This window comes from Molothrus aeneus, chromosome 13, assembly GCF_037042795.1.
Source record: "Molothrus aeneus isolate 106 chromosome 13, BPBGC_Maene_1.0, whole genome shotgun sequence".
In the NCBI taxonomy this organism is placed as follows: Eukaryota; Metazoa; Chordata; class Aves; order Passeriformes; family Icteridae; genus Molothrus; species Molothrus aeneus.
Window position 1 is genome coordinate 7890739 of NC_089658.1, and position 24460 is coordinate 7915198.

The following is a 24460-nucleotide window of genomic DNA, read 5'->3' on the forward strand; positions in this document are numbered from 1 at the left end:
ATTTTTTATTGTACTATTGATCTAGCATGTCAAAGTAGTCCCAACCTTAAATGATTCTTCAGTGTGATACAGAGCCCCGTGCCTAAGAAAGAAAAATGCAAAGCAGAAATTGAAGAGGGAACCAGACTTACCAGTTGTTTTATCCAACCTTCCTTTTTTCACTGTATCAAAAAAAAAAGATCAAACAAACCATGTTATTAGATTCAGATAATACCTTAACACTGTTTTCCAACAAATTTATGAATAATAAAACCTAAGGGATTTATGTGGTATAAAAAAACTCAACTAAAAATGAAAACAAGTAATCTTAAAAAAGTATCACTGTGGGAAGATAATATGACTGCTTGGAATTCTTTGGGAAAGAAGACATGTGAACACTCTTTGTACTTTACAGGAACTTAATAAACACAGTGGGCAGAACGGAGATCAGGTGTCTAGGAAGGGTATTATACTTATTATTCATCGCCTCATAATGCCAGTTCTTAATTCTTCCCTATAATAGTCCCAGAAGACTATATATAATCTAAAATAAATTTTATAATTTTACAATGAATCCTTTATTACAGTGTATTTATTCTGCCCATTAGAAAGGACATACTTGAGTAAACACCTTACCAAATAAAAAGTGAACATTTCAAATTCTGATTTTGCTCAACAGCTTAAAGTTCCACATTATGATCTCTCTTCCACTAATGAAAAATGCTCTGAATCTAACAGGATTGTGATTCAGGTAGTCATAGGTATGAAAATTTAACCAGGTCATAATTTTGTATCAAATATCTGACCAATAAAGTGCAGTAAATTTAGTCTTTTAAACAATATTAAATATTGTTTCAATTTCCCTGCCATGTCAATACATGTACCACAGTTCAGTTTAATCTGAATGAAACATCACTGTAGTCCTACAAAAATTAAACCTGCTCTATGAAAATATTAATGTATACATCATATACTTTATTGCTATACTTGGGACCTAGTAATTGCCAATAAAATATAATTATGAGTCCTCTACTTTACAATGTAAAGGTTCCTAAGAGATTGCCATTGTTTTCCAACGTCCTTTCCATTTGCTTAATCACATGTACTTTCCTATTACTTATTCTTGCTTTCATCACTCCCTAAAAATCCCTAAGAACTCTATGGAACTGCACCATATTTGGCAGAATGTCTGTCAGCCTGAATAATTCCATCACGTCTCACGCTCAGGAAACTTTCAACGCAAATGCTGAGAGGCCCAAGAGTTGCTGAGCTACAGAGGCCAAACTGCAGCAATTCAACTGCTCTATGAGAGAGCACAATTTACACACTTCCCTTGGAGGAAGTACTGCAAGAACTATTCTCATATAAACAAGCAACGCACAACTCCACTCTCTGAAGTTACTTCTTATAGCTACGTACTAAATACTTGTCACATGGATGAAGGATCTTGATAAGAAAAACCTACCTTTTACAGAGAGAAGCTCCATTCCAGCAGAAAAATATTTTAAAGACCACACATTGAAATTCAGGGGTTTTTTTTAACACAAAAGGAAAAGAAATAGTTTGGCTTGAATTAAGTTACTCTTCTGCTGCTGCTCCCTCACTGCATGTGTTTCACTTTTGCAGCATGCTCCTCCCATGGCTCACATGGAGGGAAGCCAACCAACTGATGGAGCAGAAATGACAAATTGCTTCTCCCTCTTTACACACAGACATGGAAGAGGAAAGGAGAAATATTACAACTGCTTCCTTACCCTCATTTCCTCAGCGTCTATCTGCTGTATGCAGCTGTGTCTAGTCTAAGCACATTTCCGAACGCCACCTTTTCCAGAAGTAACAAACTCAGTGCGACTGTTTTATTAAGAACACTCTCTTGGAGGTCTTAAGCTTTGATTTTGATACTTGTAAAACAACCAATTTGGAATACAGAAAGTTTAAGGCTTTTTTCTTTAACTGTAGAGCCACAGAAAACACTTTTTATGCTATAGCTAAGCAAAAGTAATTTTATAAAATAATATAAATAAATTTTGCACAATTTAATTTTATTATACCTAATGAAGTTCTCATTGTATTACAGCACTTTATAAGATAATTAAGTCTGATGAAAGGCTAAAACATTTTACAACAATATTTAAATTATTAAACTCAACAACACTGAAATTATTACAAAAACTGTGGGGTTTATGGCTACTTGTTCAGATGATATTGTGTTGGGGTTTTTGTTTGTTTGTTTTTGTTTCGTTTCTAATTGTGGGTAACAATATATATATTTCCACAGACACAGAATATTTTACTTTGTAAATTTTTGAGTCTTCACCATTATAATTGAAGGCTGAGGTCTTGAATTCAAGTAGGGGAGTGTCCTTAGATCAGAGGGAGTTCAGGAGGGGCTGTCTGCAGTTCGAAGAAACTGGGTCTGGAAAATGGCCCACCCCAAAATACAGGTAAGAGCTGAGATTGTTTAGCCAGGCTATGAGAAAGCTTGTGGAGGTGGGGTGAGCTTAATCAGCGTTTATAAAAACCTGACGAGAGGTGTAAACAAGACTGACTCCTCTGATTATTATCTAATAACAGGTGAACAGGCCAGAGGCACAAACTGAAACTCACAGAAACCTATTTTATTTTTACTGTGAGAGTAGTTTAACACTACAATAGGCTGTGGAGTATTTTTTGCCCTTGGAAATATCCCAGACATGACTGAACCCAATCCTGAGCAACCTACTCTTGCTGACCCTGTTTAAGCAGGGATGCTGGACTAGATGATATTGAGAGTTTCCTTACTTGTGATTCTGTGATAGTCCACAAGGTCAAATTGTTAGGAGTGACACTGAAGTAAATTTAATTCAGGAGATAATGAAAGCCTACAGTCTCTATACATCATGCATGTAGGTTTTTTCCTTCCATTGAAATGTCATAAGAAGTACTTATATTGTTTCAGGGTCATGCTACTATGCCATAATATGAAGTTATTAACCTATTACATTTTGGTCTTGTGTTTTAGATTAATATATTTGCATATCTTTCTTCTGAGTTCTGTTCTGAACAAATCTCCCACAGCAGACTGATAGTCTTAGAGACAGGTTTCTACCTTACACAAACAATGGAGCTCTAGTGAAGTTACCAAAGCTAATCTGGTACACACAGGATGAGGCACTGATGTCAAGGCTGCACTTTGATCCCATGAAAAACAATATTTACTTGGAACAAAAACCTAATCACTGCTTAGTAAGGTTAGGTAAGTAGAGTTCACAGTAAGCCTTAGCAGGAATTAGACTTACACAGGTGCATCTCTGTATCCATCTGGAACTGTGCAAACCTGGCTCTTCCTTTCTTCCATGCCCATTCTCAGATATCAGGGCCCATCAAATGGAAGGCTGATTTCTTCCTTGAATCCTTGGATTGCAGCTGCAACTGCAGCCATTATTGTTCATTTACTTTACTGTGATGTCATGGTTGTTTTTTACATAAGCAATTAAGAAAGATGTAATGATTTTATGGTAAGAAATAAGAAGAGAATACCTAATCATAGGCAGAAGATCACTGTGGACTGGGAACAGGGCATGCACAAATGCTCTTTCACTTGGAAAAAGCATTTATTATATTTAACAAAAGAATAGTGAGGAGCACTGTGCTGGAACAAGCTGTCAAGATGGTGTTTGGCTAAAGGGCATAAGAGTAGAAGCTACAGAACAAAATCCATGCTTCAGTACCTCAAGTACTTACCCTATCACTCTGCGATGCCTTCCCCAAGGTTTTTCCCTTTTAATATTACAGTTATTATTTAATGCCTGATATACACTTCAGTCCTGCATGTTGACTTCAGTTAGAAGGTCCCAACATCACAGACCTATACGGAGAATCAAGAATTTAGAAAAAAAAATTTAAAAAGCAAAAGTAATCGTTTACATTGCATTTTTTAACTAGACTATCTCAAAACTGCTTATAGTTTCAGTTCACAGTTCCATAGAAGAGAGTAATTAGGTATAATGCTGTTTTTAAGGACATCTTATTAGGGTGTTTCACTCTGATGATTCACCTATTTGGCATTAAAACTACATATTGTTCTTTTCAGGAAGCTTCTCCTCTACAGGATACTTGTAATGCAATAATTAAGTCATGAACTCACAGATTCTAATATGCTATTTTGCAAAAGGAAAACAGAGCACATTTGAATACTGATTGCAAAAAAGATGTGGAAGACAACCTCCCAGTTTTCACAGGAAAAGGAAAACATAGCTTATTGTAGTTTAAAGATATTTCAGTTATAGAAGAGAATATTTTAAAAAACCCTGGGGAGAAAAAAAAATTCGAAATTTCAATTGTTACTACAAATACAGAATGTTAGGAACAGTCCCCTTGCATCCCTTACATTTTTGTCTGAGACCATCAGGAAGCTCTCTTTTCTTGGCTAATTTTATGCTGACCCATGTTTGGTTTTAAAAAATTTATGGCCTTGGAACACCAATATTTTAACTATCTTTTTTTCTGAAATTCTTCCCTTGAGAAAAAAGCAAATTTGCTCCTTTGCAAATTAATTTAGAGAGTGAATTTTTCAGCTGACCAAAATTCATCAGAACCTCCTTAACACTTGCCCATGAAGAAATACTCCAGTCACCTGAGAAGAGTGGGTCATGAAGAGGTTTTTGCATCCCCCTTGAAGCCAGTTACTGGCTTAAAATAAGAACTAGTGGGAGAAGATTTTTGTCTGGTATGAGTAAAAAAATGACACACTCTTCCGATCAAATTCAAAGATAAATAGCTATATTATCATTATGTGATCCTTATGACACAGAAACCTGAAACCCATGAACAAGAATTCAACCAGCAAAGCAAGAAAAAAAAAATTATCACTTTTCCCAGGCAGTTAATTTCTACCTTTCAGAAATATAGATTCTGTACTCCCAGGTGTATACTATAATTTTCAGTAGACTTCATAAGCGATGAAAGATAGAAATAATGAACTCTGTAACAAAATATGCTATCAAGAGATACATCATCAAAGTGACAGGATAAGCAGAAAATCAATCAGTTGATTTCTGACCCTGAAATACCATGAGCAATATTGAAGATAGGAACTACAAATTAGATCAGTTTTGTCCGTGCCTCTAAAAGATAGGCACAACTATGTATTCTGGGCTTCACAAGAATCACCTTGATAAATGAGTTCAAAGCCCTCCATTGACCTTTACCAAGAGGAAACATGTGAAGGGCCCTTCTTCAAAATGTTATGCGTTATTAAACATAAAGAATATAAATTTTATTGAAGTATCTGTTATTAATCTCCAAAACTGTAGTGAAGTCAAGCCACAGCAACAAAAAATTCTAAAGTTATAACACGAACAAAAATACAAGAACTTGTCATAGATTGATATTCTACCTGTCATATTTGTGATAGTCACAGGAGATAACAGGCTGTTAGACTACAAATAGACTTATCTCAGAAGTTTGTTACTATATTGCAGAAAAGTGGTATTCAAACTAAAAATAAATGTCTCAAATTTAGAATTTTGCATAATTGAATACTTAGAGGCATTGAGAAGACCATATAATTTTTATTTTGGTTCTAAACTTTAGAAATAAATAGATTATTCATTCATTAACCTTAGGGGCTTTGTGTACAAATTTTGCATGTCACTTCATATCTCTCCTTCCTTGACTTAAATTTGAAAAATACTCAGAAAACTACTACTATTCTGTCTTTAGCAAATATTGTTGCAATTACTATCTGGACAGCGGTTTCAGATCTTCTAATCAAGAATGCATTGAAAAAGAAAGATAAACATTTTTAATATTTTGCATTACTAGAAACTGAACAGGTACAAACCTGTCATTGTACCACTACACTAACCAGGCAGAGGATCACCTGCTCTTACAGTTTGTGATTATGGTTCCTTACATTTGGGGACAGTTCTGCCCCCACTGCAACCTCTGTCTCTTCAATGATGCAGTCATTGGGACCACTGACCTCACATTGCCCAGAAAGCACTGACCCCTTTGTACAGCAGGACAGCTCAGAAAAAGTGACCTTAAATAACACAAGGAAACATAAATCTTGTAAAAATAGGTGTTTTCTTTTTTACAACCTATTTTAAGTTAACCAAGATTTTCTGAAGTTTTTTTTTGAGAGTTGTTAGCATTGCTACTCATTAGTACAATTTATGTAAAATTGCTTGCTGTCACACAAAAATTAAACTGTACTTGTATTAATAAAGAAGGAATAAGTTTCAAAAGAATCTTAGTTTATCAGAGGCCAAATCAAACATCTGTGCTCGGTAAACTGATTGTCAGTTTGTTCCTTATGAAAGGAAATGTTTTCCAGTCTCTTTCGTTGCTACTCCATGTGCCCTCACCTACCTTCTTGACTGCTTTTATTTTACATTTAGAGCCACCTAGTGGTTTGTGTCTGACTTGCTCTGGCACGCAGCAATGACTTCGTATTTTCAAATCGACTTTGTGGGTTTCCAGATCTTACTTATCTATTCTACCATAGCATAGTAAACAGTTAACTTCACAAAAGAAATTACTAAAACACAACTGTATTTCATAGCATATATGACAAGTTTGAGACAATAACAACAAGAATTATCCCTTTTTTCATTCTTTTTGAAATTCATACCCAGGGAATAAACACGTCTATTTTGTTTTAATACCATAGAAAACTTACCTTAATTATTTTTCTGCAGAAACGTCAAATTTATTCATCCTGTGCACTAGATTGATTACTTTGGCCTCTGTATCTTGTCCTAATCATCTCAAATGCATGTTTGCACATAACATTCTTTTGAACTTTTGATTTAATGGAGTGCTTGAACCTAACCAGTTCTCTTGGTGTCAGTAGTATTGCTCCGTATGTGAAAAAATTTGGCAGAAAAAAGCCCCTACCAAAAAGTTAGGTAAGGCTCAGTAATTATTTCCTCTCCAATCATAAATGAAAAAAAAAGTCCCTAAGCAAACAAACAGTTTGAGGTTGACTACTCAGAAACTTTGCAGAATTTTTTCTAACCCACCTAATCTTATGAGTCTACTATTTGTTACATTTGCTGCAAATTTAACAAACCTTTTCTTAATGCTTTCAAAAACGTTCAATTACTGGGACACTCAATGGGACACTCAATGTTTTAATCTACATCAGCTCGGTACCCATCTTTTTATTATCATAATCCTCTCTTCAGCTTACCTTAAAATATTTACATTAAAAAGAAGCCATGAAACCATAACAAAAATAAAAAAAGAGAGACGTCTTTATTTTCTGTAACTCTTAAATAAACACACAGGAAATAGTTAAATTAATATTTAAATATTATATATTATTTAATTATAATATTATATAATAATATATATTATCATATAATAATATAATTATATAATATCATATAATTAAAATTATGTAATAAGTTATTATTACATAATATATAATATTATTAATATAATATATTATATTATAACATATATTATTATACAATATTATATTATATTGATAATATATATTGATAATATATATAAATACTATACAATTATTATATAATATTAATATATTTTAAAGTACCCATAATAGCTCAGCTTTTTCAGCCTTTTATTTAAAACAATTACTTTATACCCTAAAGCCACCTTAAGTACATTCTTACAAGAATTCCAAATATTTCCCATGCCATTTCTGTAGAAAAACAATAAATAATATCTTTCTCTTGGATTCTCATGTTCCACAAAAGTATTAAGCAAGGGATTCTTAGAAACAAATGTATGTGGTCTTACAGGATCAAGAGTACTAGAAAAGGCATGATCATGATCCTTATAATGAGACATTTTTAAAATTGGGAAAAGTTGTTACAAAAATTCCCTTAAATTTTTTCCCTTTTCCACACTTTTCCTCAGAAAGCACAAAGAATGAATAATAAACCCATTTTATACGTACAATATTGCAGGGCAAAAGTGTGAAGTGAGAAATTACAGCAAGGAAAAAGCGCTCAAAAATATTTACGAGAAGGACAAAACAGGGAAGTCACTTCTGCGAGCTCCGAATGCCGTTAAACTGCAATTCAACAATAACCAGTCACGTTTTGCAGGCGAACAGCAAGAATTTATTAGGGTTTTACCTTCCTCCCTGTTTGCGCTTGGCTCCCTCTCGTGGCTAAAACTGAGTATGACAGTCCTTGGTAATTACAATAAATAAGCAAACCCGTATTTATTACTCATATTTTAAAATTAATTACGTTGTGAACCTACCCCTTTGACGGATCTAGCGTCTACAGTTTTGTCATTTTTCAGGGAAAAACTCAAACAAAAACTAAAGTCTGTAAACACAATAAGAAAATTATTAAGATGTTAAATTCTGTATTACCTAATATTGCCTGGCTTTATCTCCACAATGTAACAGGTACAGGCTTATCTCACCCTTTTATCTGACAGCAATTTGTGAAATTACATTTATTCTCATAAAGGTTTGCTGACTTAATCAACAGCATTCTCCAGAAGTCTAGCCAATGGTGAACACACCCAGAGCTTATCTTTGCAAAACAATACCTCCATTGACATGAAATGTGACATTTTTTCATCAATATTTCATCACATTATACAGAAGATAATACAATAAATTCTCACTACTTGACAACTATCCCATAATGCAATCTAAGCTAATGCTGTTTCATATTTCAGTATGTGATATCTGTCAACAATGTTGTTAACCACTAATTACTCTTATTCATCTCAGAAACATGCCTTGATTGCTAATTGAGGCCAGATAAATATTTCAGTTTATTGAAATTGCTTTGCCACCCACTCAGATAAAGAGAAAAATCTTTAAAAGAAGATGAAGAGAAGAAAACTAGAGAAATTAATTATTGGGTGATTATAACAATAAAAACAGTGATTGAAATTAATGTATTGTCTAAATGATTAATAAAATAGTGAATGTTATTTTTTGTGAGAAGTATGAATGTACAGGTACCTACATAACCCTAAATCATAAGAAACAGGCCCAGTTCTTTGTATTTGCAGCAGATTTTTTCAAAGTTTTGAAGTGCTTTTCATTAATAGTTGCCAAAGCTTTCCACAATTGTTGTTAATTTATCACAGGGGTTCCATGCTGTTGTCTCCTTATCAAAAAAGTTCCATACCTTCTTGGTGTTTCTCATGAGCAGCGCCTCAGAGCACTGACTCTTTCTTCTTCACAAAGCACCCAACAGACTCCAGCTCCCTTTTCAACCAACCTCCACTCTTTTATAGCATCTTCTCCTCACTGGTTACAGCTGAGGCCTGTTAGAGTCAGGCCTGCCCCTAGTCTTTGATAATTGGCCCAGCTGCAACTGCTTAGGGAGGAGATTACTTTCTGCATTATCTTTATTTCCTTATGTTCTATGCCTCTACACACAATGGAAATAAATTTAATTTTTTATTAAATTAGAGATGGGAAAGGTAAACCACTGATGGGCAAATGTGCAAATGCTGCACCCTGTTTCCCAAGTATAAGAACGCTCAAGTCTGCAGTGCAATGTTGCATTTCTGAATCAAGCAGTAGGACATCAAGCCAAAATAAAACTTCTTCAAGAAAAGAATCTGAAAAATACTTTTCCAACACAAAACTTCATTTTACACATTCTGTTATGTAGAATTATGTTTGGATAAAATGAGATGAAGTAGTGTGCAGACTAAAAATTAAGAAAAGAACTAGAATTCTTTTCTATGAGGGTGGTGAAACACTGGAAGAGGCTGCCCAGAGGAGCTGTGGATGCCCCATCCCTGGAAGGATTCAAGGCCCAGTTGAAAGGAGCTCTGAGCAGCCTGGTCTAGTCAAAGTCATCCTTGCCCATGACAGGGCTTGGAACTAAATTGTCTTTAGGGCTCCTTCCAACCCCAACCATCTTAGGATTGTATGAAATATGTTTCTATGGTATTAACGTGTACTGTTCTTATGGAGCAAGTTGTTTTCCCAAGACAACAATTGCCATGCTGAAAGACAAAATAGAAATCACACAGTTTTGTGACCCTGTCTGAGCAGAAGATGCAATTAAGGTCTTTGGTGTGACTTTCCCTTTGTGTCAAATTGTGCTAAAACATACGTGACAGTCTGTGTTATGGAAACCTCCATGTATCAATGATTAAGGAGAAGCTGTCAAAATAATTTATTTAGGTTCACAGGCAGAATTCATGACTCACATAAGGTGTCAAAAAGCACAAGCAATATCTAGTTTATCCATTAGGTTACTTGGTCTCATACAATTGTTTTACTTTCTTGATAGCATTTTTTAACTACAAAAACTTTAGCTGAGGTTCCAGTTACCACTATTGACTTTAAAGGGCTAGTGTTCACCTTTTCTGAGAAAAATAGTATTAAGATTCGTGCAGGAAGTTGACTTGTATCATCTCATTTTGCTTTCAATATGATTGTTACTAAAATTTCCATAAGCGAGCCCAGAAAAAGAGGTACCTTTGTAAGTTTTCAACTGGCATACCATATTTCAGTGTTCAACACTTGGCCTGATACAGTTTAATCAAATATCACTCTTTACATTAAAGATCTATTTTCATAACTTATAACTTGTCTACATAAATGATTCATATGGTGAAGCAATTTAAGAAGTCTTATCTTCAAAGTTTTTTATTTTAGTGTATTAAAAATATTTTGAAATCTAAACTCCAGAAGTGCTAGGAAAAAAGTTTGCAAGAAATGTGTTTCAAAAATTTACAAACTTTACATGCTTTTATCTTTATTTATTGCATTCACTTACCTATAAAACATAACCTATTGATGCAGACTGTAATCACATTAGCATATTTGAGAACATTACTATTTAAGTCAAGGCAGATATCTTGGGGAAATAGTCTTGGTGTAAATCAATTCAATAATACAAAAATAAAAATATTGCATACTTCAGCTACTACATTTATTATATTAAAATAGGAAAGCCACAGGCAATGAAAATATAGCTAAATCTCACATTCTTCCAATTCCCTATGGCTTTTAGGCAAAAAAATGTAGGAAGGCATGATTTTAGAGAATAGAATTTTTTAATATAATGACTCTCATGATGTTGTTTGCAGTCCTAGATGAGACTGTGAATAAATAATTCTGTGGTTAAGATGAACTCACCTGTGCACCACACAGCCCGTTCAGCTCTGCTCCCCACAAAAATCTCCTGCAGACCTGAGCTTCTCTGGAACTGATCTTTGGAAAAAAAGAAAAACACTAAACATACATCACGTTTCACATTCTCACGGTATTCATTCAGTGCAGTTTATGAATTATTTTCGAAGAGAAACTTAGAAGACGCACCCTGGCCGATGCACAGCCCTCACGCCACCAGGTGCGCACGCAGCACGCTGGGTGAGGGCCCTCGAGCTCCCTCAGCTGCTGCTGGTCCCACACCTGCGGGAAATCAAACCCCACCCGCCTCCTGCCAGCGGAAATGTTCTTTTCACCGTATTTAAGGCAGGGTGGGGAAAGGAGAGGTTTCCTGTCCCTCATCGCTCCGTAGGGTTGCTTTGAGGGGTGGGCTGACCGTCCCGCTGGGCGCGGTCCCGTGAGGGGAGCGCAGCGGCTGTAGCCTGGCTGTTTCCTACGCGCTTTTTCTCCAGCCCACGTTTCACCTCCAGCAGCCGGGGCAGGGAGCAGCCGTGGCAGCTCCTGCACTCACTGGGCTGAGGGCGGCGGTGCTGCTGGGTAGCGCCAGCCGAATCCGGCCCGTGCCGGGTGTTGCCGCTCCCGAGCGGGATAAAACCTGTCCCGGCTGTTTCCTCGTCCCTTCAGCACCCTCGCTGCCCCGTGCGCGGTGCCTGGGAGCCGCTGGAGGTAAGGGCAGCTCCCGGCAGCTGCCCCTCGTCCCCTCGCTTTCCTGCCGGGGGGCTGCGGCCCCTCGTCCCCTCGCTTTCCTGCCGGGGGGCTGCGGCCCCTCGTCCCCTCGCTTTCCTGCCGGGGGGCTGCGGCCCCTCGTCCCCTCGCTTTCCTGCCGGGGGGCTGCGGCCCCTCGTCCCCTCGCTTTCCTGCCGGGGGGCTGCGGCCCCTCGTCCCCTCGCTTTCCTGCCGGGGGGCTGCGGCCCCTCGTCCCCTCGCTTTCCTGCCGGGGGGCTGCGGCCCCTCGTCCCCTCGCTTTCCTGCCGGGGGGCTGCGGCCCCTCGTCCCCTCGCTTTCCTGCCGGGGTAGCTGCCCCTCATGATGCTGGGGGTGTCCTGTGCGGCTGTAAGGCTCTGCTTCCTCAGGTCAGGTTTGACATCAGTGAGTTCCCCAGAGCTGTTTTAGTGGGTGAGAAGCCTTTCTAGCCAGTGCAGTGTTTATTTTTTCCTACTTGGGCAACTTTCATCTGTTTCTGGGAGGTTTTGTTGGTCTGCTGCACGTGTAGCATCGGTTTTCTGACTTTCAGCTCTGGTATGTGATGTTAGATGTCAGTTACTTCTGTTTTCAGGGTAATTTCATGAATTTAATAGATTCCATCAGTTGCCTCGGCATGTATCTTTTCCCTGGATTTATTGGGGAAAACTAGTATTGTGAGAACATATACAGTGTAAAATGTTAGCTCTTTGAAGTGTGAAAATGCTTTTGTGCTATTTTGGTGATTCATTATTGAGTATTCCTTACTGGGTATATGCAAAGCATTAGTGCACAAATTTTTTTCCAGCAGTCTCATTTTCTCTTTCAAATAGTTCTGGTTGAAGGGGGGGGGGGGGGGGATTTTTTTGAGACTTGCTCAATTAAAAATTAATTAGGATGGCTCACTTAGAGTCTTGGAGCATTTCTGTGATGATTACTTTGCTAGTTGGTGCTAGAAATAGTAGTAGTTGTCTTAATATATCATAAAATTTTAAAATGTCAGTGATGTCCCTGGTCCAGAACTATGGTCTTTTTGGGATTACTCCTTGCAAAACTGGCTGTTCTGTTGAGGTGGGTCTGCTCAAAAGATTTGTGTCAGTAGGATTGATTGCATGACATTAAGGGGTTTTTGTTGTTTAAAGACTTTTCAGTGCTAGAGTTTGAAATTCACAGTCAAGATAACTGTAATCCATGCATTGCAATACATTGAGTAAGTTTTGGACTTCAATCCTGCTTCCTAATAAACAGTGTCTTTTTACAGAGCAGGTTAGGCTGTGTCTATAACAAGTTATTCAGAGTTGTTTACACTAAACAGCTGCATGACCCGTAGCAAAGAACACTGTAGAGAGATCTGTTTGTTAATTGAGGGTATCCAAAGAGTAAAATTGACAAAAAAGTAGCATGTCAGAGTTTAGAAATCCTCACTGTGATGCAATGGCTTACACCACTGATTAATGATTATTACATGACAATTGAAAAAACAAGGGCTGGAGAAATGTTCTGGTTGTTTTATTTTAGCCATCTGATTCCAATTTTGTTTGTTATTTAAACATCCTGCAGTACAGTGTAGCTGAACCAAAAACATCACCTTTCTATGATCAACAGGGTTTTCTGTCTTAAATGAATTCAAGGTCACTTAAGGAAGATAAAATTTTTGACTTAAAACTTTGGTTCATAGTCCTTGCCTGTCAGTTTGAGATCCTTGTAAATTTTGGTTTTAGCTTTCCTATGTCTAGACTTTACCAGATTGTATGTTTTTTGTGTTATAACAGTATAAATAAAGATGAATTTTGTCATTATGGCTTGTTCTGTAATGAATTAGCCATAATTTGTGATATTCCATTAAAAATGCAAGTCAATCAAAGCTTTTGTCATTTACAAGTGATTTGCTTACATCTGTGGGATATTTTGACACAGACTCAAAGTTTGTCACTCTCTATGCTTTTGAAGTTTGAGGCATGAACTTAGAGATGACATTACCTTAGTAGGGTCTTTGATTCACATGGGATTATGTTCAGGTCACTGACTCTTTAAAGGGCATAAATGTGTTTCTGTTCAAAAAACAATTTATAAGTAATAAAATGTAAGGAGCTGTTCCTTTACTAGCATAAGGATGGAGCACTTTCTTGCAGGGAAAACTGTTTTTTTTAATAAACCCAGGCATGACTGAACGTGTATAAAACTGAGAGTGAAATCTTTGAATAAGATGCAATTTCATAGAAATCAAAGCTTACATTCTGCAAGACTGATGGCCCTCCTGTCACATGTGCTTTCCTGTAAGAATGGATGTGTGATTTTTCCTAAAACCTGATGGAAAGTCTGCTGCTGCAAAGCACTTCACGATTTGGCTGTAACTCCACTGGAGATGACTTAAGGTGATGCTTTCTCTATGCTGGGTGCGTTGGGAGTGACAGATAACTCACATGGGTGTGGTTCTGCATAGTGCCTGAGCAAGGCTCCATTTCCTGGACATAGCCATTTTTGTAGTTGATAGGACATTCAGGCGCCATATTTCAGACAGTAAATGTGGTGGGTTTTTTCTTTAAGAGAAGATATCTTTTCCACATATTTGCACAATATATATATGTTTTATTAAACTTAGTTTATATCCTTAATATATGGGATTTAAAACCAAATTTGCTCACATGCATTAATTTTTGTTTAATGTGTTTAAACAGCTATTATGTTGTTGAACCCTTTAATGACTATTGAAGAAGGTGTAAATTTATAGTTTTGGACACACTTTGGATTTATCTACTTGGCAAAAAAGCATGCTGTGATATTTTTCTGGGGAGCTTAATATAATGTAAGTGTTTATGAGGTAAAAAAAGAACTTCAAGGAAGTGAAGATGGCTTTACTGTATCTTATGACAGTGTGAAAAGCACAAATGTTGAATTGCTGTGTTTTCAACTTGCCCATTTTCCAGCTTAGGTGCAACATAAACTATCTTAATTAATATTGTGTCACCAAAAGGTTTTGAGATGGCCAATTGAATTCTGCCAAGATAGAGTCTTTTGATGAAAACATATCTTTATTGATTGTAGAAGAAGAAAATCATTCTTAAAATGAAATCCAGAGAAAAAAAGTCATATCCCTCAGAGAAAATTTCTGAGTGGCAGGTTGAGATTAACATCATAAAATTGAATTTGTGCTGCAAACCTTTGATGTAATCAGCAGCTGGGAGATGGTGTTGCCCTTACTGTGCTCCTTCTGATTGTGGTGAATTATTGTGTGGAATGAAATAAGTGTTTCTTGTGTCACTCGTTCAAGAAATACAAACAAGGTATTACCAGGTGCTTCTTGCTAGTTAAAATGGGTTGTATCGATTGCTGGTCCCAGTGCCCTGCTCCCTCAGACTGCAGGAGCAGGACATCCCCATCCCCAGGGAGCTGTGGGTGTCACTCAGCAGTGACTCCAGCCCTCTAGGGTGTAGTCCAACAGGTCTTGAGGAAAGACCCATCATATCATAAATGGATTACCAGAGATGGTGTGCAACATTTACATCACAAAACATAGAAAGTTTGAAAACAGTGTAGAATGGACCAGCAGACTGCAAGCTGCTTTTAAGAAAAATTATTAATTTTTTACTAAGAGTAAAACCAATATTTATTTTCTTGTGTAGGAACAAAGAGTGTGTCAGATTAAATGAAAGAACAGACAGGAACAGGAGAATGAGATAGATTAAAAGCACAAAAACCATAGGAACTGCTCATTGAAAAATTTAGGCTCCACCTAAATCCTAAGATTTCTTTTATTACAAAGCTGAATATAATGGGGTGTGCATAGAGGGAGCTTATTGAATCCAATGCAAACAGCCAAATTCTGCTAATATCTTAATATTTTCAGGACTGTAAGCAAATTTCTGCACAGTTTTGCACAAAACAGTTTTATTTTGCGCTTGTATTGATTGCCAGACATTTAACTGGGCTTTTAAGAAAGTGACCTTCTATTGATGGCTTGGAAGGTGTAGGAAACATGAAGTGAGTATGGCTATAAATTCAAAAACATTGTTTTGACAGGTTAACTGTTACCTGTAAAGTGATATTGTGTTGTGAGGAGCCTTTCTCCTTTTATAAATAAACTAGGAATTTGCATTTGGTAGGTTTTTTATGGGTTATAGTGATGAGAAAGAAGTTTGTCACAACCAGCATTTTATAGGGTGAGCTGTTTGAGATTAGGTCCCTGGAGGGAGTTTAACTCCTCATTTTAAGGACCTTGGTGTATATATGTATTTATCAGAAGTGTTATTCTGAATTCATTGAAACATCAGGGTATTTTTCTTTATCAAGAAATGTCATTCTTACAACTGTAGCTAATAGTTTAACATCTTGAACATGTGGCATTCAGTAGAGCTTCCTTTAGGCTCTTGAGCAAGCACTGGAAATGCAAGGAACCAATAGGGAACGTGTGCTGCAGTTTTCAGTGGGGCAAAACAGACCCCAGGTTTCTCACTTCAGACCACTGAGGGCATGGGTGTGCACGCTCCTGAGACCCCAGCCACTCTGCCCTTCTAACCCTTTCTGTTCCCAGGCCTCTGGCTTCAAGGTTATAATTTTTATTTTGAGGAAATGCAGCTCAGGGAAGGGATGTGTGCCTGAGGTTAAGCACTAATTATGTAGCAGTGATTGGAAGGTCTGAGATGAGCCCAATAGAGTAGCTAACAATTGTTTCATTTTGTTTTAAGGTCAGTAGAGGAGTCAAAGTCAAGATACACTTAGTATATATGGGGAAAGTATATGTTAAGTTATGATGGCACTGATTCTTGTGGTGTAATCTGACCTTTTTCATTCTCATCAGTTCATGACCAGTCCTAGTCAAAAAAGCTGAGTGATGAGGAAAAGACCTTGCATAAATATGTGCTTAGTAAGGCATTCAAGGTCAGACCTTCAGCTTTCTGGCCTCTTAAAGCTTTTGATTAGACTTTTAAATAACTCATGGCTCCTGTAGAATAAGAGATTGTGTACTCAGCTTTCCAAATTAAGCTTTAATACTACACAAATGGTCCAAAGTTACTAAAGTTCTACAACCAAAGTCTGTGAAGCTGTGAGAATTTGGATGATTTTGCAAGTTAAGAATAGTTTGTGGTGTGGCTTCAGTGTGAAAGGAACTAGAGACAGATTAGTAGAGATGGAACAAGTTAGTGGTGAGATGGGCTGGTATTTATGGTTTTATTTATGGTTTTAACTAAAACCAGAGCTTTTCAGTAATGGGAGAACACTGTTTGACAGTATGCTTTTAAGGGCAGCACAAATAAGCTTATTAGGCTGTAAGCAGGGAGAAATGGGCAGTAGGACTGAGAAATGTGATTTCTAGTTGAATTATGGGTTAATACTGCAAATCAGACATGCTTGAGTGGGCAGAGCTGGAGGAATTTGACATGTGCTGATAAGCTACATGCAGCTCTGATATGCCTTGGGCAATATTGCCTTCGTGAAAACAGCTTTTACCTTTTTAAAAGGAACAGTCTGATAAATATCTGTTGGTTTTATTTCAAAAAAGTTTGCTTTAGGTACCATCAGTATCACTAAAAAATTTGGTAAAGCTAAGTATTGTCAAAATGTGTCCATGTGGATATGCTGTATTTCTAGTGAAGTCATGCTACACTAAGAAGCAAAGGTTTCATTCAAACTGCTTGTGCATCAAAATATCATAATCCAAAAAACCAAGAAGCAAGTGGAGAAAAAAGTTAAGGACTGTATTAATGCAAAAAATCATATAATTTCTGCTTTCCTTCTCTTGGGCTTCAGTCATAATGTAAAGGAAAGCATACAAAATATTCCTGTAACATTTCAGTCTAAATTAATTCTCTTACAACGAGCGTTTTGTCAGTGGCAGTAGTTTTTTATTCATGTTACTCGTGAGTAACTAAACAGGCTGCAGATAAATCATCTCCGCATTAGCAAATTCTATCAGCTTCTTTTATTTTTAACATCTGTTGATTTGAGTTCTCTCAAATCACTTGCTCAGCAGTAGGTCTTAGGCTAAGAATATTGAGCTTGATTCTATGCTCTCTTATAAGGAAATATAATTTATGACTCAATATTCAATGCAGTACAAACCTGAATTGTGCTTCCTTGTGTTGTTTTACACTAATTGAACACTCCCATGGTACAAGTATAAAAGACTATGTGATATGCAAGCAAATGCATTTTTAAGATGCAGGATTTGGCTCATCAAACTCTTTTGTAAGCCATCCCTTTATAAGCCCTTTATTAGCTTACCTGATAACTAAAACCATGTCATTAAAGGTTGTCCAGAACAGCTTTTATTTCAGGGCATATATTGCAAGATAAAAGGATTTCAGTGTTGATCAGTAGCTTCATATGACTGGTGACTTAAAAAAAAGTTTTAGAAAAGTCAGATTGTAATGCTGGGAAAAATAAAACGTCTCAGTATTTTTATATATCCACAAGGAGCTTTTATATGAAACTAAGTGGGATTTAGCCTAATGAACTCATGACCTCAATTTTTTCTTAGATTCTTCTTCCTCTGCCCTCAGCATTCTGTCAAGGTTGCATGGCAGGACCTCAATAGTCTGCCATAGCAGTCTTTTCAGCCTTTTTTTCTCAGTAGCTGAGCCCTTTATCTCATTTTCTTCTAAGGAAGCAAGATCATTCCTTTAGTTCTGTGTCACTTTAGGCTTTTAGTAGTAGTCATGAAGATACCTCTTGTCTGTGTCCCTGCTTTCAACTGCTGTTGTGCTGGGTTACAGTTTCCTTAAGCATAACTTAAAAGGCTGCTTCTGTGCTCCATTTCTGTCCTGTGGTTTTTTCTGAATTATCACAGGAACTGCTCTTCATGTCACTTCTCATCATTCCTGTGGTACTTCCTTTGACTCACTGGCTGTCATGGATTTTGTTCTGCCCACTTCCTGTCTCTCCTCAGAAAAGCTCAGCTTTACTGTCATGGTTTTTGACTGAGTTCTCCCAGTTGCATTACTGAATCATATTGTTTCATTTTGAACCTCTGTCCTAAGGATGTGCAATGGGCTTTGGTGTCTCTTCTTTGTCCAGGACAAATTGGAGCACACCTTCTCTGAAAGGTGAATTTTCCTTAGTGGCTGCAAAGTGGTTGCTCTGAAATATGCCCTCCATCATATTATTGCTGTCCGGATTAAAAGAAAGATGACATAGGTAACATACAGTATTTGAAAAGAAAAATTTAAAAATTTGTTTATTTAAGTGACCTTAGATAATGGTGAATCTGAAACAGCTTAAAATCTATCCCTTCTTGTTCACTGACACCTGAGTGATTGAAGTATACAAACAATTTTGATGTTGTTCAATTTGTCAGCAGTTGTCAATCTGTCTGTCTATTGCCCAGCTGATGGGAGTCAAAACTGCTCTCAGCCAGATGGACAACCCCATTAAATCAATTTTTTTCAGTAGGGACAAATCTATTAGATAATTTTTTTGGGGCGAGGAACTCATGTCTTGAGCAACAAAGTCTTTTCATTCTCTGTTTCTCAGCTTGCAACTCTGCTGTCACCCTACTTTCTGTTCTTGTCTCTAGAATGTGCCACAGAATGGTTGGGTATATAGTTAGGTATATAGCTTTGCCAACTTGGGCCTCATTTTTCTCTTCCTCCCTGACCCACCCCCACCAGTTTTCTCCTTTTGGCCACATTATCCTTGTCTTGTCTTACCCTCCTTGAAATCACAACATCTTTATTGACACCCTGCTCTTGTGCCACCTCTGCTCCAGCAATTGGCTCCTGCTGTTGCCAATGATCAGAGCTGCTTGCTGGTTGGAGGGAACAGGGGAAGTGTTGTGTATTCCACCAGCCACATCTGGGGAGAACAATGTGAGCCCATCAGAGCTAAGCCAGGCTGTGTGGGGCAGCACACACCTCTTGCTGCTGATGATTCAGTATTCTCTTAGTACTAGTCCCTGAAATTGTTAGTGTGATGTAGGCAAGAGCAAGAAAATGTTTCAATGCCTTATCATTGTCTCACAGCAATATTTTGTAGTTTCCCTTTCCAAATGTTGATTACATTCCCCCTTTTTTAGGTGATTTTTTTTCCTTATTTAATCCTACTTAGGATCATCATGACTTGTTTGTTTTCAGGTGCTGACCATGAAGGCATCAGTACCAGCTGTGGCTGTGTGGGGGAGAACAGCTCCCTCTCACAGCATCACTGCTGTGATGATCACAGATGACCAGCAGACCATAGTTACAGGGAGCCAAGAAGGACAAATATGTCTCTGGGATCTTTCATCAGACTTACAGGTTTGTGTCCACTGTGCTAGTTTGCCAAATAGACAGGAGTTTTATCTTTTAGTGTTGGCAATAGGATTATCCATACTTGTGTTATTTAGATGAATTTTAAAAGATAGTGTGATATTTGTTATAGGAAACTCATGAAGCAGTAAGTGAAATGCCTGTATAAGCAACCTGTAATTTGCAGACTTTGGAGAATTTTTCACAGATAAGCATGCCCAGTGGTTTATAATTTGAGACTTTGTGCTCTGAGCAGTGACAGCAAGTAAATATATACAATTATCATGATTCGTATCTTGTGAAGGTTTTTTTTCTTTTGTAAATCAATTGCTTAGTATGACCTGTCATTTAAAGAAAAAATATTTATAAAACCAAATCTACTAAGATGGAAGCAGCAAGATGAAACTTTTATTTTTTATGTAACCAAGATGCAAATTATTGCTTTATTTATTTTTCTCACAATGGATCAGAGTCAAAACACTTCCTGTTTGGTTTTTTCTTTGTTTCTAGAACTGTGTTTATATTTTTATATTTAGTTGCCCCATTTGGACTCAAACACAGTCTGAAAGTTTGCCCTTTTATGAGGCTACCTTTTCCAATTAAGACCTTTGCATGCAGTGATGATAATTAGGTTATTTAAATGTGTGGCATGAAACATGAGCTTAAGAGCTTTGGTTTATCAGTTTCTACTTCACTGTGCCACTTTTGGTGCATGCTGTAGGCTGAAGGCCAGAGATGTCCTGCACATTGCCTGTTTTATAACATTTGATGTTCCATACATTCTTCAGATGATGAATGCAGTGAATACAAAAACTTAGCTTTTATTCAAACTCCATAAAAATTTTTCCACATCTTTCTGCATTCCAGAAACATGATGGAAGAACATAAGACTATGAAGCAGATTGACAATTATATAGATTGACAAGTTCTCTTGCTTTTAGATATCCTTAGTTTATATAGAAATTGTTCAAGATAAATCATTATATTGTTCTCCTAGATTTCATCTAAAGAAATGCTCTTTGGCCATACTGCTTCTGTAACTTGTTTGGCAAAAGCAAGAGAGTTTGAGAAACAGCCATATGTAGTAAGTGCTACTGAAAATGGGTAGGTAACTGAATATTCAATTATTCATTTCTTAAATTATGAAATGTGTGTCAAGTGTAGGTCAGATTATGCATTTGCAGAAATGTTTCAATCCACTTCCATGATATTAAAATGGTAGCAGCTACTTAGGGTAGTGACTACATTGTTAATATACAATGGTCCAAATAAGAGCTTGTCCCATGGACAGCAGAAAGGTTTGGCAGATTCACATATCCACTTAGTATTCAGAAAAAAGAAATTATTCCAAGGGGTTGACTAAACCCTATTCAAAGAGAAATTAATGGGTTATTGGGGGGCATCATCAGTTCAACAGCATTTGAGTATCATGGTGTTTTTCTCTGTTTCTTCCTGAGCTCAGACTTGGGAACTGAACCAGTAGAAGAGGCTATTTATAATGTTATTTTGTGTGCTTCTAATATGCAAGTTCATAAAGGAATCTCTAATGATTCATGAGTTCTCAGTGCTGTCCTATGAGTGACAAACCTGTCCTACAGCACATACTGTGTGGAATGTGTGATATTGCTCACTCCTTATTAGTACACAACAGTAAATTGAATACATCATCCAGAAGCTGAAGTTACATTCTGACATTCTGGTCTCATTTGAGCATATTTGTAGGTATGTATGTGTCACAGTAATGTAGCTAAAGCAGTAAAGTTCTGATATAAACAAGGAGAAAAGCATTGCTCTGAAAGGTTTCACAAACTGTATAAAGCTTTCACTTAATTTCTGACTTTGGATCTACCAACTTTGATGCTGCTATTGCTCAGCTGAAAAATAGTAAGAAATAATGCTTTGAGTTTAACATCAAATGGGTAAGTACGTAGGTTAAAATGTAGGTAGGTTAAAATGTAAATCTCTAAGTAGCATTTCTTATATAATAAAATGCTGTCTCGAGTGTGTTCTTTAAGTCTTGATACAGGAAATATCTTACAATGTAATGTGAGAAATAATGAAATGAGTGCTTCAGTTCTGGAAGTAATGTTTGTTTTTTTTAATAAAATCTAAACGCATCAAAGTTTAACATTCAGTTGCTGAGCTATGATAAGATATCTCATACAGCCTCATTTGCAACATTTAATTTGATTTTCTCTTGTAATCCAGTCCCACTGCGTGTTGAATAATGTGTAGATAAGGAACGTGTGCCGAAGTCTCCTCAAACAGCCTTAAGTGTGTCCAAGTGTAGCTGTAGTGTTGCACAGGTACTCAGGTGGTTGAGTGTATTGAGAGCAGATTTTGGGAACAGCCTCATGATGGCACTGTTTCTTCTTAACAAACGTTGTTCCTCTCAAGAACTGAAGTCTGATGTGGGAGAAGATGCATGATGCTTTTTGAAAGGTCTGGTTTAAGTTCAGTGAAATGAATCATTTTCAGGAGGATGTAGTTCCAGTGACAGATAGTTACAGTGACATGTTGACGAGCTGTAATGACAGTATACCTACAATTTGTTGTAGACCAGACTTGGTCTTAAAGTCAGGTTGGTTGCAAGGCAGCAGGGTGTAATTACCAAAACAAAAAGAAACAGATACTGTATGTCATCCCCTGCTAATGACTACATTTTCTTACCCAGCAATCTGTAACAAAAAGCTTTATAAATGACCAGACTACACTTAAATACAGCACTAAAGAAAAACTTGGTGGCTCAAAATTATTCCAGCCAATTGAGTGGAAATGACAGAGAATAATATGAAGTTATCTTTGGCAGGGAGATGTGTGTTTGGAATGTCACTAGTGGACAGTGCATTGAGAACGCAAAGCTTCCTTATAGGCATACAGCAATCCATGTAAGTATAGCAGCTTTTCATGGGCTCTCTGTTCATTACAAGAGTTTTGCTTTATTAACATGATCTTTTTCAGAAACAGTTTTAAATGTATAGCTTGTAATGTAGGAAAAAAAGACCCTGTCATAAAATAAGTATTTTTTATCTTTTTCAGTTTTTTTCTTCTAAGAAAAGAATTGAAACTTTTACGTTCCTCTGCATTCCTTAATCAAATCAGACTGATTACTTTTGAGCTGCAAATATTTGAAATGCAGTATTGATTAACTTACTGCTTGTGCATCAGGTAGCCAAGTGAAATGGTCTTAATCTTTGCTCTTGTCTTGTTACAATTGCATGGAAGCTTCAAGTCTGATGTTGGCTTTTTCTTGACATTTTAAAAGTACAAGTAATCTGACCAAACATTGCGAGACAATCTGCTGAAAGACTTATTTTTAAGCTTTTGAATGTTTTTGGTGCTGAACCTCCTGACCTCCAAAAGAGTTCACCCTGTTTTCAAAAATACACTTTGATTCACTGCAGAACTTGGGACAAATCCCTTCTTTTCAGAGACTTTCAATATTGCTTCAGATAATTTGGTTTCTCTGGTTGAAACTGTATCCAGGTAAAATAAGTGTCTAGATTTTGGAGTGTGGGAGAATTTGAAATACACATGCGAGTGAGATTGAGGGCCCCAGCATCTATGGGTTTGATTCTGGGACATTGCTTATTTCTGGATATGTTAGTAGAGGAGAAGCTCAGGGTTCCTGTGTTAGTTAAAATTCTGGTTTTCTTCAGTGAGGAAGTCTAAGGTGGAACTAAGGCTCCAAATGATGGGTATCTGAGCCTTCATGTAACTCCAAAGCACAGCCAATTTGGAATCCAAGATTTTTAACCCTTCCAGAAGAAAATGTTTTTCTTGACACTGCTTTGGTTGATATGAGGAGTTCAAATACAAAATAATTTTTCAAATAGTTGTTCATTGTAAAGGGAGGAGGAAAAAGCTTGGATATATTGCCAACAAAAATTATGGAAGATGAACTTTTTTTTAACATATATGTATGTGTATAAAAACTGTATAAGTTAAGAATTATTCTACACTTTTATTTGTGCACATGCTTTAAGCGTTTATATTCATTAAATGGATGTATGTACACAAACAAAAAATACTTATATTGTGCCTCAAATTATAATTTGACCTGCTATGTTCTAATGCTTAATTAGATTTCAATAGATGAAGTTACAGATAAGTTCTGCAGGGAAGTAGGCAAATCTGGCCTAGCTGACAATCTGTACATTTTTTTGTGGAGATCAGAGGGAGAATATTCATTCTTACCCTTCAAGTAGGTGTAGCAAATACTTGCAGAAAATTGTTAGTTCCTCTCTATTAGAAATGTGCTAAACCTAATTGTGGCTAATAATTATATTTGTTTAATAACTTGGGCAAGATAGAAAACAGGAACATCTAACAGGAAAGGTTAGGGAAAAGGTGTTGCTGGGAGGGGAAACTATTCTTAAAATGCAGCCTTCTGATAACTATAATAAATTGTGGTTTTCTGTTGTAGATTTTCTGTTGTGTTTTGTAGTAGATTTTTTCC

The 24460-nt window shown here is 36.8% G+C and overlaps 1 protein-coding gene across 1 annotated transcript in view; it reads left to right on the forward strand.

Moving 5' to 3' along the window:
- The first annotated feature begins 19857 nt into the window (after positions 1-19857).
- Positions 19858-24460, forward strand: part of WDR72 (WD repeat domain 72) — a 90453-nt gene continuing 85850 nt past the window's right edge. Inside the window, exons 1-3 of the mRNA XM_066558846.1 lie at positions 19858-20010; positions 20999-21105; positions 22811-22889. Coding sequence (XP_066414943.1) covers positions 19858-20010; positions 20999-21105; positions 22811-22889 — 339 coding nt within the window. The remainder of the gene's footprint in view (positions 20011-20998; positions 21106-22810; positions 22890-24460) is intronic.